At 50.1% G+C, this 15,000-nt stretch overlaps 2 protein-coding genes across 19 annotated transcripts in view; one reads left to right on the top strand and one right to left on the bottom strand.

The window, feature by feature from the left end:
- The window catches only part of LOC126571306 (solute carrier family 23 member 2), a 2,234-nt gene extending 1,000 nt beyond the window's left edge, over positions 1–1,234 (top strand). The window contains exons 2-3 of the mRNA XM_050229689.1: positions 1–900; positions 967–1,234. The exon at positions 1–900 is cut by the window's left edge and continues 614 nt beyond it. Coding sequence (XP_050085646.1) covers positions 1–900; positions 967–1,021 — 955 coding nt within the window. The 3' untranslated portion in view covers positions 1,022–1,234. The remainder of the gene's footprint in view (positions 901–966) is intronic.
- A 188-nt stretch (positions 1,235–1,422) lies between these two features.
- LOC126571304 (uncharacterized) overlaps positions 1,423–15,000 on the bottom strand; it is a 30,792-nt gene continuing 17,214 nt past the window's right edge. For 12 of the 18 annotated variants that reach the window (XM_050229674.1, XM_050229672.1, XM_050229673.1 and 9 more), the window contains exons 11-14: positions 4,454–10,553; positions 3,982–4,079; positions 3,841–3,912; positions 1,423–3,659 (exon numbers count right to left, since the gene is read on the bottom strand). In XM_050229674.1, coding sequence (XP_050085631.1) covers positions 3,869–3,912; positions 3,982–4,079; positions 4,454–10,553 — 6,242 coding nt within the window. In that variant the 3' untranslated portion in view covers positions 1,423–3,659; positions 3,841–3,868. Of the gene's footprint in view, positions 3,660–3,840; positions 4,209–4,453; positions 10,554–15,000 lie in introns of all 18 variants that reach the window. The other 6 variants (XM_050229686.1, XM_050229688.1, XR_007607879.1 and 3 more) reach the window with 6 other exon arrangements.

Genomic DNA, 15,000 nt, shown 5'->3' with positions numbered 1-15,000 from the left:
ACTGCTAACCATCGGTTTCATGTGGGGTTTGTGTGCGGTACTGACGGCCACCGGTGTGTTTCCCGAAGGCCATCCGGCCCGGACCGATGTGAGGATACGAGTGTTGCAGGATGCGGCCTGGTTCCGCATCCCCTATCCTGGTCAGTTCGGTCTACCGACGGTATCGTTGGCCGGTGTGCTCGGAATGCTGGCCGGCGTTATCGCCTGTACGGTCGAGTCAATCAGCTACTATCCGACGATCGCTCAGATGTGTGGCGCTCCGCCACCACCATTGCATGCCATCAACCGTGGCATCGGTATCGAGGGGTTCGGGACGATGCTGGCCGGTTTGTGGGGTTCCGGCAACGGTACCAACACGTTCGGTGAGAACGTCGGTGCAATCGGAGTGACCAGGGTAGGCAGCCGACGGGTGATCCAGTGGGCGGCAGCCATCATGATCGTGCAGGGTGTGCTCAGCAAGTTCGGGGCCATTTTCATCATGATACCGGACCCGGTTGTCGGTGGCATCTTTTGCGTCATGTTTGGCATGATTACTGCGTTCGGACTGGGGGCGCTCCAGTACGTCGATTTGCGGTCCGCCCGCAATCTGTACATTCTCGGTGTTTCGCTGTTCTTTCCCCTTGTCCTGTGCCTCTGGCTACAGGAGCATCCGGGGGCGATAGCTACCGGGAATGAAACGGTCGATTCTACGCTTTCGGTGTTGCTAGGGACGACGATCTTGGTTGGCGGTGCGCTCGGTTGCCTGCTGGACAATCTTATTCCCGGTACCGATGAGGAGCGCGGATTGGTTGCGTGGTCCAAGGAGATGGCGCTCGATGTGGCCCAGACGCAACCGGCAGCTGCGAGCGATGGCGATCGGTGTCCTTACGATTTTCCATACGGGAGCGGTCTGCTGCGACGGTAAGAACATTCAGGCGATGGCGTTGAGTTAGACACTTAACTTACAGGTTTAATTTTACCTTCCAGCTGGAAATGGACCCGATACGTGCCGTTCTTACCCACGTACAAGATTAAGCAGTAGATATGGTTCCGATGCGAAGAATGTTTTGTACGACGCAGGCTACTGTGCTATACTGCAATCACGATATTATTCGGAATGTTTACCAGTTCCTTGGATGTTGTTGAAATCTCGATAAGAAAGTTGCCAAACGTTTGAAGAAAACTCCCGCTCTGGACTGTAAATTTGCAAACGAATATATCCTCTACACAACCCCAAGGGCAAAGGTTGATTGAATCATTCTAGTTTTTATTGATTTCACAAACATTTGCTACCAACACCACAGCTAGTAGTAGTATGCAGCCAAACGTGGAGAACCAGTCCCACAGCGATGGTGGACCAACACCACCAACGCTAGAACCTAACGAAAATTGGTCAATCACTTGGCACTGCTAACAATGGCTGGCGGTTTTTTCCCCCCTTTCTTTAATCATTCATTCCTGCGCTGGATCCATCCATCTCATCCATCTATATACTGGGTCTGCGTACAACAAAGGGTCAGAAGACATTCGATTCGATGGGACATTCGATGCGGTTCCAATGTTTACACCACATTCAAGCTACAACCGATCGCAGTGCAGGGCGAACCAACGTTGATATCTGCTCATGCTCTTGTCGCTATTGCTAATATTGCTACTAAACCTCACCCGTTCTTCTAAACAACGAGCTACAAATGGTTGTGGTTGTGGCCAACACAAATGATCATTCGTTTTAATCGCCTTTTTGGACGATTTGTCCAATCCGATCTGTTGTGTATTGTCGTAGTCGGCGTTGTATGGCTGATTCGATGGATAAATCGGCCTACTATTCCCCACAGCTTCACACTTCACACGTCTCCTCCGATGCCTACTCTCGTACTAAACCAACTATCACTCTCATCACAGTATCCCGTACGAAGGATCGGCCTCAGCATACAGTTCCCACGATCCCTCCCGGTTCAGGCCGTATAATCGCAAACACGCACACACAGATGCACACATACATTTAAGCATTTTTACTGTGCTCAAACAATGCACTTCCTATTGCTCCGTTGCCTTTGGCGAATAAAAATTTATCTAAAAAAACGCCTTTACAACACGTTCTACCCATCAGCCACACGCACATGTACGGTTCACAACGTGGTGACTTCGACGTTTGGCATTTTGTGATTACAGTTAATTTTGATTTTATTTTTTAAAATTTCCTTTAACACCTAATAATTAGCGATACCGTTTGTATCCGTTTGTCTCTGCCCCTACCTGGTGTTTCTAGTTTCAAATATCGTTCGAACCTCTCCGCTGCCGCCGTCGCCGTTCAGATTTCTGCCCTAGGGAGGCAAGACTGAGAAGCAGCACCGCTACAATACATGGCACGCGATGGCACACGGTTTAATATATTTATTTTTGGCAGGAACCTACTCGAAGTCCCCTTTGCTTTCTGTCCCCCCCTTCACCAGCAATCCTCTTTGCTCATCGGTGGCCAATTTGTGCAGATTTGAACAAATCAAATACATCGATGACACTGTTTTTGGTAAGATCGGAATTACTATCCCAGCTAAATTGGTTTTCTAACCGGCAAATTCGGCTACTTTTTTTTTTGGTGGGAGTGTATTTTAAGCGTTTCACGCTTCAAATCCGTCCTCCTTTTATATCATATTGGAGCAGAAGAACGGGAAAGAGAGAGAGAGACCGTGTGTGTGTGATAGACAGACACAGATAGACACAGATAGAACCTAGAAAAGGCCTAGGAAAGGGGTAGAAAGGGTAGTTCGAAAACGAAAGGCACCTGAGCGGTGATACTGATACTCATCATGAGGTGTGAACGGATTCCGGTAACAGAATTGACGAATTGGGCATTGGGACACCCCCGAAGTACCCTCCAAGAACCAATAAGGTCGTGTCACAAAACTCACCGCCTGTACCGTGGTGAGGTGCAGAGCCAGTCGGTTCCCGGAACGGGGTCCGGTAGGGACTCCCACAGCCCCCCCCCCCCCAAATTTGCTTGTTAGTTGATAAATACGCAGATGGTCCGAAGGACATCCGGCACAGTAGGAAATCCGAAATCCCGCGTGGTCGAGTGGGATCATGCGAACCATGATGGATGCACCATGCTTATGGAGGCGCATGGTGATCACATGGTGCCGCCCGTCTGCCCATCGCCCAAGCGCGCTGGATTGAGATATGGTTGTGTTATCCTGTTTAATCGATCGGTGAGTGTCATACCACAGTGATAGTGGAGTGGAGGTAACATGGAAAAGATTCTTATAAAACATGCTGGTGGTAGTGGTGGTGGTTTTGTCATAAAAATCCCTCTTTCTGTAATCGTTTGGCACACCTCGCCGCTATTACAACTAGTTCCCGGGTCATCGTCCGGCGATTTTTTATGGCTTCTTCACTTTGATGCAGCCGGGGACACGTTCATGGTCTAAATGCAATGTTTTTTGTCTTGTTAAGCCTACGGAGCTTTGGCTCTCTCTCGCTCTCCCTCTAAAGCGATAATTTAGTAACCAAAAATAAACACCGGATAAACCCCCGGGGGGCTCCATTCGGGACACAGGTGCCACGCAGTGCCGTTTAGCGTAAAGTTGCTTCGATTGCGAGTCTTCCTCCGAAATGTCGTCACGCCTTAAGAACTGTTGTCCGTCGTTGGCCTAGACGTGGAGGAGGTACGATTGCGGTAGCTTCTACCGGACCGGAAAATAGAAAGAGAGAGAGAAAGAGAGAGAAATGGAAGGAAACACAAAACCCAATTAGTCACAGTAGCCACCGGTTCCGATGAGAGGGAGCACGGCTAACAAAAGAAGCTCGTCTTGCGTGCTCTTTGCACGCCATGGCCGCCACTGCAACAACGGACGCGCATATTACCTAGCGGAAAGCGAAAGCCAAAGCGCATCTAGTAGGCGCACACGGTAGGGAGAAGACGGGAAGGCAGATGGGCTAGCGAGAGGGGCAGATAGTGATATAGAGATGCTACTACTAGGAAGGAGATCGTTCAGGATGCTCTACCAAGCTTCAGACACATCATAAAGTTTCGATAGAGAACCGTCCGATACTGGTGGTGGTGATGGCGGTGGCGGCGAGGCCGGTCGTCGTTGGGTGCATCGCTTCACACACCGGGGACGTTGTGGGAGGGAGAGGGCCGGTTGGCGCGATCGGTAGCCAATGGGCGCGTGAACATCGTGACGAGAGGGAGATAGAGTCGGCTTTTGATTAGTTGCAGTGCCTTGCTGTTTCTACACAAAAACACACATGGGCGCGCGCGCGCAACGAAAGTTACAAAAAAAAAACCACAGCCAACTGATTAGTGTTGAGCAATTTCGCATCGGATCGCTGCCAACTAGATGAAAGATCGGGCAGGATTGCAAACGAAATACACTCAAAATGGACGACGGGATGGGCAAGCTTTGATGCAAATTAGCAGAGATCATGGATTAACGGGCCATCGACAGATCGGTTGACCGCGGGGCTTTGAACTTACTTGGTAAGTGTTCCGCTGTCGTACCGCGTGACCGGGCTACCGAAGCGCGCTTCACGCAAAGCCGCCGGTGTCAGCAGGGAGCTGCTGCGCGTCTCGTACGATCGTAACGTCCGTGATCCGCTGCCACTGGCCGCTGGCGTACTGTTGCTGCTGGTGGCACCCCCGCTACCACTACCACCGTAGTTGTTCTCGGAAGCGGACAGTGTGTTCGAGGAGGACGACGACGCAATGGCGTTGGTTCCACTGGCAGCCGCTCCACCACCATCACTAGCTACCCGATGATGGTGATGATGGTGATCCTTCAGCAGATCTAGCGCGATCGACGAGGAGGAGGACGAGGTGATATCATTAATGGTGCTTTGATGGTGATGATGATGGTAGCTGCCCGGGGCGACAAAGGACGAGCGACGATGCTTCGGACTGTACGTCCCGGCACGGCCACCGCTGGTGCTGTAGGACGTCGCTGACCCCACACCTCCGACAATCATCGTCGGACTCGTCTCGTAATACGTGTTGCGTGTGTATTTGTGGCTGTTGTTGTTGTTGTTGAGCGAGTTGCTGTTGTTGTTGTTGGTGGAGCTGGTGTACCGATTGGCACCGGATATCGGTCCAGCCACGTCGTCATCGTCAGCATCACCGCCATCGTCACCGTTGGTCGCCAGAAGCCTCGAACCGGTCCTTGGCAGGTGGTGATGATGGTGATGGTAGTGATGTTGGTGAGCGTTGTGTAGATGTTGATGGTGATGGCTGTTGTTGTTGTTGTTGTTATTGTGGTTGTTGTTCTGTAGCAGTAAAGAGTAGTCGCTACCGGCCGTACTTCCCGCTCGCACACGATCACCAGCCGGCGGTGGCTGCCGGTGGTTGCTGGTTGGCTTGCTTAGATTCAGCATCGTCGTCGCGTAACGATGATGATCGCTGCGGCCACCGATCGTGGCATAGCTACCGATACCACCGCCCCCGGTGATACCGAACCGTCCGCCAGATGCCAAGGAGCCACCATCGTACTTACCGCCACCGTACGGAGACGAGGAGGACGATTCTTTCGGTCGCAGAAGGTAGGACGTGGAACCGCCCCGTGTTAGCGATTTGTCCCGGGTGGTGTAGTAACTTCCGGAGCCATAGCTACCACCAACCTCCTTCCCTAGGCCGTGCAGGGCCGAAGAGGAGGCCGAAGTGGCCGACGAGTTGACGGCCGGGATAAGCGTCGAGGTCGACGACGATGAACCACTGGTGGCCGACGACAGGTTGGTGGCCGAGCTACGCTTGGCCGGTTTCTTCTCGTTGAAGCGCGTGTAGAAGCTTTTGCGCCGGATCCGCTCGATCACGCTCTCCGTGTCCGGATCTACTGGGGAGACAGAGGGCAGGGCGGAAGGTTGGGTTAGTCGCGTCGAATGGCGCCGCGATGATACGGACGAGACGACGCCCGACGAGGACGCCGGCGAGGGCGAGTGTAGCGTGGTCCGGTGGCCACGATCCTGCTGCTCGTCCGAGCACACCGACCAGCTGTCGAAGTACAGCTCGCGCTCTTCCGACGGTGACAGGAACGTGCTGGATGAGTTATCATCGTACGGGCTGCTACGCGAACCAGAGGAGTAGTTGGTGATACTGTCGTACGACGACGGTGTCAGTGTGCTGCCGTACTGCTGCTGGCTGGTGTGGCAGTGTAGGTTGTTGTTGTTGTTGCTGCTGTTGAGCATGCTGTTAAAGCTTGCCCCGCCGCCGACGGTGGCCACCGATGGCACCACCGCCATTGTCCCCATTGTCACTTCGCAGGGCAATGGTGGTGGGTAGCTGTAGTTGTTATTGTTGGTACTACTACTGCTGCTGTGTGTGCTGTTGTTATTGTTAAGAGCGTTGTGAACACTGTCGTCATTGGTAACGCTCGCCTTGGTGGCGACAGGATGTACTAAATACTGTGGTTGCTGTTGCTGTTGCTGTTGCTGGCTGTGGTTGCCAGGGTAGTGTTGCTGAAGGTTGTGAGGGGAAGGCTGTGATGGTGTCGTGTGATGGTGGTGGTGGTGGTGGTGGTGGTGGTGGAGGGAGTGGTGATGCTGGTTGGTCGCCTGTTGCAGACGCTTCAACTTTTCCGTCGCCGAGTGTACCGCCTGCTCTAGGTCGATGGTTAAAGCGCGAGCATTTGGACGGCTAGCGCCGCCAGGAGCCGTGGTGCCCCTACGTTCCGGTTCTTCGGGGTAAGTAGGACACGGTGGCGTTGCTAGGTTACTACCAGTCTCAGCGGTAGGTTCAGCGACGGCGCAGCAACGATTACTCCTCCTGTCTTGTCCTTCTGCTTGTTCCGCACAACCAGGACAGCCATACTTGACCGGTATCTGCGACGTTGCCGATGGTCCCCGTAACTTACGCTCCAAGTCCACATCATCGATCGCACGATCGGGCTGCTGCTGTTGCTGCTGCTGTGAGCCGTGCTGTAGCACAGTATCACTCCGAGCGCCACCGTACACCTTGCGCACCGGCCCAGTACTACTGGTCCGGTCGTGCTGCTTGCTGGAGGGTTCCTGCTGCCGGCTCCGGTTCACACGACGATCGATCAGTGGCATCAGATCGGGCAGCGGTTCCAGGGCTGCACGGTTGCCGCCTCCCGCTCCGCCCGCTGCTGCTGTTCCCATGGCGATGTGGCTAGATGACTTGGTATTAAGAAGACGGTTGTTAGCGCGAGCCGAATCCTTGTCCTGCATTTTCTTGAACAGCCCCAGTACCTTCGTAACGCCGCACCGGTTGAACGTGCCCGGCATCTCCTCCACGCTGACCGCTCGCTTGATCAGCTTCGATTCCGTCAGCTCGGTGCCGACCTTCGGTGTCGTCGACAGTTCCCGTAGATTGCGTATTACCGAATCGATACGTGACCGCCGGCCACTAGTAGTGTTGCTGTTCGTCGTCGCCTGCTGCTGCTTGCCAGTCTCTTCGCTTGCTCCCTCCGTTGTAGGGACCGTCGTGGCACCACCACCGTTGGCCACCTCTTGTTTAGTCTTTTTCTTCTCCTTCTTTACAGCACCCGGTGGCTGCATTACCGGTACGGCCGTATCCGGAAGTACTTCCTCGGCAGCAGAAGCAGCAGCGGCCGCGGCCGCTTTCTTCTCCCGGTTGCTACGGCTGGTATCGCGGAACTTTTCGAACCGTTGACCGATGCTAGCCAGAAAGCCCTGCTTCAGCTTCTTCTCCGGTGATTTCTCCTTTGTCGCTGCGGTTTTCTTCGTTTCCGCCTGGGAAGCGGTCGCTGCGGAGGACGTATCATCCAGTTCGGCCACCGTCTTGGTTCCGCCCTGTTCCTTCGCGTTTTTGCGCTCTTCTTTCACGACCTTGCTAGCATCATCATCGGCCGCCGCCGTAGTAGTGGTCGTCGTCGTAGTGGTCGATAGTACCTTCGATGTACCATCACTAGCCTTGGCCACCTTCTTCACGATCCGTATCACTTTCTTTACCTTTTTCGGTGCACCAGCAGCCGGTACCGCTGGATCCGCTGGTGCTGGGGACTTTTGCTTAGCTTCCACTGGGGCCACATCCGTTGGTGGTTCCTTCGCGGGAGAAGGGCCCTTCACCAGTTTCAGCTCCTTCGGTGGAGTCAATTTGGACGAGGGGAAGCTCTTCGGTCGAGCAATCTTACTCAACATGCCACCGGTGGTACCACCAGAGAGAGATGAATTCGTCGCTCCAGGCGTTTCCTCTACAGCTCCAGTTTCTCCTGCCACCGATGGTTCGCCATTGCTCTTCGCGGACGCGGTTACTGGGGGATCATCGACCGGCGATGGTACGAGTGCTGGAACCGATAGCTTAGCATCCTGGCCAGCGTCCTTATAGGGGTATGATTTAGGACGAAGCAACTTGGATTCTTTCTTGACGTTCACGACCGCGTCCTTGGTTCCGTCAGTCGGTGGATCCACCTTCTTGGGCTTCTTGATCACGACCGTTGCCGATACGGTCGTTGCATCTTCCGGGAGCTTAGCTACCACCGTCGTACTGGTTTCTCCCGTACTGGCAGGAGTAGCGCCAGTAGTGGTGGTGGCTGACTTGGCTTTCACCACCTTCACCTTCTTCACCTTGACGACTTTCTTTGTGCCTGTTGTGCCAGTGGCCGGAACAGACGCCTGCTGGGACACTGTCTCACCAGGGGGGTCTACATTACCGACTGCTACCGTGCTGGATGATTCCGGATTGCTACTGGATGGACAATCTGGACAGCCAGTTGGCTCCTCCCGGACGCACGTCTGTTCCGTTTCCGCTGTATGACCATCGCCTATCCGCCGATGTAGCTGCCCGTTCGCAACGAGCGTCGTTAGGTTGGTCAGATCTTCCAGCTGTTCCTGTAACAGTGAGAGTGTTTCGGCAGCCGACAACGGCTTCTCGCTACCTGCCCCGGATGATGATGATCGCTCGGTCCCGTCTCGTACCAACAGCGGTTCACTGGCCTGTCGCCGTGCTGTTGGTTGTTCCATCGTCGAATCCGATTGGTCCGGTTTTTTGTACTTCTCCAGGAAGTAGCTTAACCGATCGGTGATCGATTCATTACCGAGCTTCTCAAGTCGCCGCTGCCGGCCACCACCTTCACGCAGCGTCACTCTAGCCCCCCCGCTGCCATTCTCCACCGGTGGTAGCAAGGGGGCCGCCGCTGAACTCGATTCCGACTCGATTCGTGTATCGTCCTTGGGTGGATCGAAGAAATCTGGTCGCAGGAATCGGGACAACCGTCTCGGTGGTTTTCCATTTATGGCCTGGAGTGTGTCTTCGGTGCCGTGTTGCGCGTGTCCTGCCAACAGTGTCCTGTTGCCTGGTGTGTCTGGTGCCGTCTGTGCGATAGGACTGTAACGGTTGTGATGGTGTGACGTTGGTGTCGCTGTTGTTGATGAATGTTGTTGAAGTGTTGCTGTCGTGTTGTTGCTGCTGCTGCTGCTGCTGCTGTTGTGGTGGTGGTGGTAGTCAAAGCTCGGATAGCCGGACCCACGGGACGTACCGGATGACGACAGGTCGTTGTAGAGCGAAGATTGATGACCGGAACCATACGGAGCGTACTTCTCGTACAGTAGCGAAGGACCGGTGTTGCCACTGACACGGGACGCTGAAGCTAGACTGCCCGTCTGATAGCCGGGCGGTGGTGATAGGATGTCCCGTGGTTGACTCCCTGCGCGGCGCCGATAATCCAACGTACTCCAGCTGGAACCATCACCACCACCAACACCACTACCACCATTAGCAAGATTAGCACCATCGCCTGCAGCCGCTGTACCACTCCTAGACCGTCCCGATGCCGATCCGGTGTAGTAGTCGGTAGAATCGATCGAACGGCTACCGGCACTGTTGCTGTAGCTTCGTCTGTAGAGCTGCCGTTGACTGGACGGCGTGGTCCCTGCCGTCGTTCCGTTTCCGGTTCCGTTCTGCATCGATAGGGTACGGGAGAGCTTGCGTGCCTGTTGGGGTGGCAGCTGCGCCAACAGCTGCTCCTGGACGCGCTGGGACAGCGAGGGCGTTATACTGGACAGCGTTTCCAGGTCGCGCTTCGATAGACGCAGCTGCGACAAATCCAAATCGCGCAGATCCAAATTCTCCTCGGGACGATCGTCCTCCGCGAGGCCGTGATCGTGGTCGTGTTCGTGATGCTGGCCGTTGGTGGTTGGTCCGGTGTGGCCACCGTAGCCGCTCCCCACCACCATACCAACACTAGCGACACTATCATCGTCATCATTATCATCGTCCTCGATTGAAGGGGACAGCAGTAGGGAAGGAGCGGCAGCACCGGCCGGGCCACCCGGGTCGGCTTCGGTGCTGCTCCGATCGCGCTCCCTACTGCTGGCACCGTCACCACCCTTGAGCACCCCTGTACCCGCGGCCAAGGATGCCAGTTCCTTGTAGAATGAGGAGGGTGTAGGAGGGATGTTAGATGAGTTTTGATGATAGCTGTACCGATTGTTGTTAACACTACTACGGATACTGCTGCCGCTAGTATTTGGCGGCGGCGGTGGTGGTGGTGGTGATGGTGGGTCGTGATGATGGTGGTGATGGTAATGATGATAATGATGATGGTTGGGATTGCTGTTGCTGTTGTTATTACTAGTCATTACATTATTATTTTGTGATTTCACTCTAGTGCCTATAGGAAAGAGAAAGAGAGAAAGAGAGAAAGGAAGGGAGCGAAGGGGACAAAAAGAGGGGAAGAGGGGAAGAAAGGAAGGAAGAGAAGACGAGAAAGAGAGATAGAGGACATGAAGAAAAGAGATGTGATGAGCAAGCGGGGAGGAAGGAGGTTAAAGAGATGGATGGAGAAGGTGCAGAAGGAACGAAGCAATCGATTAAACCCCATAAGGATCAGGATCATCCAGGATCAAGAGCATGAGGAAGAAAGAGAGAGAAAGAGAGAGAGAGAAAGAGAAAAAATACGAATACAGTTCGCAAAACGGGAAAATGGAATCAATTTTGCAATAGTCCAAAAGTGTAAGATTTGGAAAGCGATCGCGGAATCCGTTTGGAACGCCGACCATGGGGATGGGGTGTGTGACAGCGGGACGAGTGTTGCTTCGCTTCGCTGCGCTCTGTAGCTCGGCGGGGCAACTCTCGTGGATAGTGTGTATGGTATCCCCCGGGATTGGGTAGCAATATGAGACTATCAGGAGAGGAGTGACAGTGATGAGCGAATGATACTGTGGCCATTCCACTAATGGCAGCAGTTACCCACTGGAAGAAGCGTACTCTGGGCCATCTAATGGGAGGGGAGATCGCTGATCAGCTGATTCGATGGTTTTGTTAACGGTTTTATGATCGATCGATGATAGTAAGGACGTGGACTGAGGCGAAAAGTTAAACCAGTAGTTCATACTTACCGGATGCGCGGAGTGTTGGGTAAGAACAACGAGCAATAACGTTTAATTGTAACAAAAAAAAAAGAGTAATCAACTGGCATGCACAAGTTCAAACCTTTCTGGCGGTACTGGCGGTACGACTGCAGAACGTATTCCACATTGCTATGTGGCATATATAGTTGGAAATTAAAGTTATGCGGTTTACGAGACGAAACATTTTGCTCTTTTTTCTATGCAATGGGAACTTAATTTTCAATTTTCGATTCTATTTACCAACTAGAAGTAGTTGAACCCTGATAAAGCAAATCTTCAAATCAAACTGGAAAAAGAATGGACTTGAGGATAGAATTATCTTTAAAAAAAGATGCATTGCAAAAAGGACCTAAGTGTAAAAACAAAAAAAAAATTATTCGACTTGTTTGCCGCAGACGATAACTGGTATAATAGATTGAACAGTGTAGCGAATTCGTTCCGTGTGTCTAAGATATTTTTTTATTATCCCTTTTTATGCCTTTTCATCTCCCAGCATTGCAATAGAGAAATTGGGAGGGGGGGGGGGAATACTAACACGTGAAACAATGATACAAAAAACCACTACAATAAATGTCACTTTCGAAAATTGGGATTAATATGCTCCTTGACAGTTCAAAGATATGCTGAGTTGAATAGTTTAAAAAACCAGAGTATAGTAACAACAATAGTAACGATAACAAAATATAGAAACATCAACAGCATGCAACAGTAGTGGGTCATCGTATGTAGACGGCTCGCTTGCTCGTTTTTACGGATCCCTATTGATCGCATGGTTTTGATCCTCTTTTTTCTGTTGGTTTTTGATTGTTTGTGTTCGCTTTCGAACAGATAATGGAGAGAGAGATATAGATGGATCGTTCGTTTATGGAACTGAGGATAAGGTTGTGTGAAATAGTCATTTGATTCTATCCTATTTGTGCACGGTCTAGCCGGCGGATGGTCTTCGCTTTTTGCCAGAGGCACTTAAGTTTGTAGCTCTCTCTGTTCCTATGCCTTGTGCTAAGGAACAATTACTGAGCGGAAGCAGCGTTTGAAAATGGTCAACTAGCTTTTCCAACATCAAACCAATAGCATGTTAGTATTTCTATCAAGGGCATTAATGCTCTACACACTGTTTGCTATCGTTTTCTGCAGTATGAAGCGCTTGTTCTATGCCTAATCATTCATCCATTGATGGGTTGCCTTATTGACGGTATACTGCATTTTGATGCTTGTAACTAAGTTCAGCTCAATCGCTTCCTGACGATGTCGTGGCGCTGGTCGCCGGTGTTTTGCTGTTACTTGAGGAAGAGTTGGAGTTGGGATTGGTGGCATTTTGGTTGTTGTTCATAGTAGTGGTGGTTGTGGTGGTGGTGGTAGTGGTGGTTGTTGTTGCTGCAGTGGTCGCCGCAGTTGGCGTAGAAACGCTATGGGAGCTACTCGCACTGGCTTTTGGTACATGAGATAACGTAACGCGCAACCCCACTGGCAGTCGACATGGAATAAAAAAAAAAGAATAACACGCAACCATGAGCACAAAACATGAACATGAAACATGAAAACAATCGGTACGGGTGTGAAACTAAGAAAACTCAAAGAACATACATGGCCACAAGAATAAGAATGTAACGCCATGGTGGACCAGAAACAGAACAGTAAATGTAACGGCAGATACACGGAATTCTTCATCAGACACACAACATGGAGAAAAACAACATTGATGCCATGCTCGTTCGGTGATTACTGATGATGTTTGTGAAGTTTGAATGGATCAATGAGGTAAAGTAAAACAGAAGAATGACAGAGGATTATATTGCGTGTTTAGCAGTTTAAGCAAAAATAACTCTTTTGCCTCTACACCTGTCGTCGACAGAAATCATGTTTCGCTATTATAAAGTTAAGGTGTTATGTTTGAGCTCATGTTCAGTGTTGGATGCATTGGAAAACTATTCGAAACTGTCCAATTCAATAGCCAGCCAAATATGAATTCAATAATTTTCCATAACATCATGGTAACGTGTTTTGATATTGCTTTGCATAGATATTGATACTCATTTGTGCCGCCACTATTGCCTTTTTCTGTTCCAGTATATTACATATTAATGCCCCATCTTCCTTTTATCTTCAACGAACGGAACCAAAACAATCAAAAACCAAAAGATTTGTTCGTCTTTCTTTCACGATACCATTGGAACTATATTAGGCAATTGGTTATTGTAAAATTTGCCAAACAACATAATAAAACATGAAACGGAATAACAAAGGATAACGAACGAAAAAAAAACAATTGAACAATAGAATCATTTCGAAAAGAAAGGAAATGCGAGAATAGAAATTACATAATATTGCTTAAGCAAACACACACAAAATATCACACAAAACACACATTGACAGATGGTTAAAGTTTGACAGTGTGGGAATAAGGGTAGGTATGTCCCTTGCTGGCGGTTGCGGTTCCCGGTGATCCAGCAATATCGGTAACAGCAATCGGTATCGGGATTTTTTTTTTCTTTCGGAGCGAAGCCTTCGTTTTTCCAGTTCAACCAAAAATATTTCTTTAGTTTGCCTCTCTGTCTTCTTATCTCTCTCGGGATCGTAGAAGATCGTGGTGGGGGTAAAGAATGTTTATTTCTATCAACCGATTCCAATTCTTTTGTGTGTGTTGGGTTTTTATAATCCATCTGTCTTTTATTCGCACCACAAACTTTAACCATCTCTCTTTCGAAATAATGAACACAAGTAAAATGAAAAGAATAAATGTTTCCACCATAATTTACGCGAGCGTACCCCATAGCATAGGCTACTACTTTTCCTACCAGGAACAGGTGCAACAAGAGAGATCAACATACCAACAACGCAAACCAATGTACTACTATATTCTGCACAATGTTTTGCACCAGCAGGATTTCACATAAGGTTCACAAAAGAAACTAAACTTTCTCATTGCAACAAAGTCGAGAGGAATACTAAAAAAATACTTTCGATTGACTCGGAAACTAGCCTCGCGTAAGTCGGTTTAAAGTTGATAAAAGAAAATAGAAAATAATAGGTAATTCGAACAGAATGTGGTGTTGAAGGTGAAAAACAAATTGACTTTATTTAATTGACTTGTATCAACATCATCACAACTGCTTACGCCTTTGTCCTTTGACCTTATATCGTACTTTTGATCACGCGAGTCTTCCTTCCGAAACCTACGCTCAAGTAAACCAGATATGTATTAACTCAATGCAATTGACCCTTTTACTTAATATGTTTCTTTCATCCTAACTTGCGATCAGCTACTCAACCTTACAATCGACACGACGACGGGGCGGGAAGCAAATTTTGAGGTTGGAAACTTTTTTCTTTTCCATTTTGTTCGAGTTCAATTGTAATTGTAATAACGACAGTACAGTAACAGAAAAAAAATCAAATTCAAAACAAAACAAAACGCAACTACCAGACTACGAATCAATGCAAACATATTGTTTCTCATGTATTATTATTATTATTATTATTATTATCATTATAACTATTATTATTAAAAAGTGCGTGCGAACCAGCAGTTTAACGTTGCTTTTGCATGGCCGTAGGTAAAGCGCAGCGCCCTCACTGCACCATTTTCTGATAGTGCGTGTAGTGGCGAGCCCCTTTCGGGTGTCAGAGTTTTAAGTGTTGGATGATGCCAGGGTGCATTTTCAGGAGGTGCAGCACACACCGAGTGAATGGTATGTATGAGAGCTCGAG

Source organism: Anopheles aquasalis, chromosome 2 (assembly GCF_943734665.1).
Source record: "Anopheles aquasalis chromosome 2, idAnoAquaMG_Q_19, whole genome shotgun sequence".
Classification (NCBI taxonomy): domain Eukaryota; kingdom Metazoa; phylum Arthropoda; class Insecta; order Diptera; family Culicidae; genus Anopheles; species Anopheles aquasalis.
Note: the sequence above shows the minus strand (reverse complement) of the source record. Positions and strands in the feature narration are given on the sequence as shown.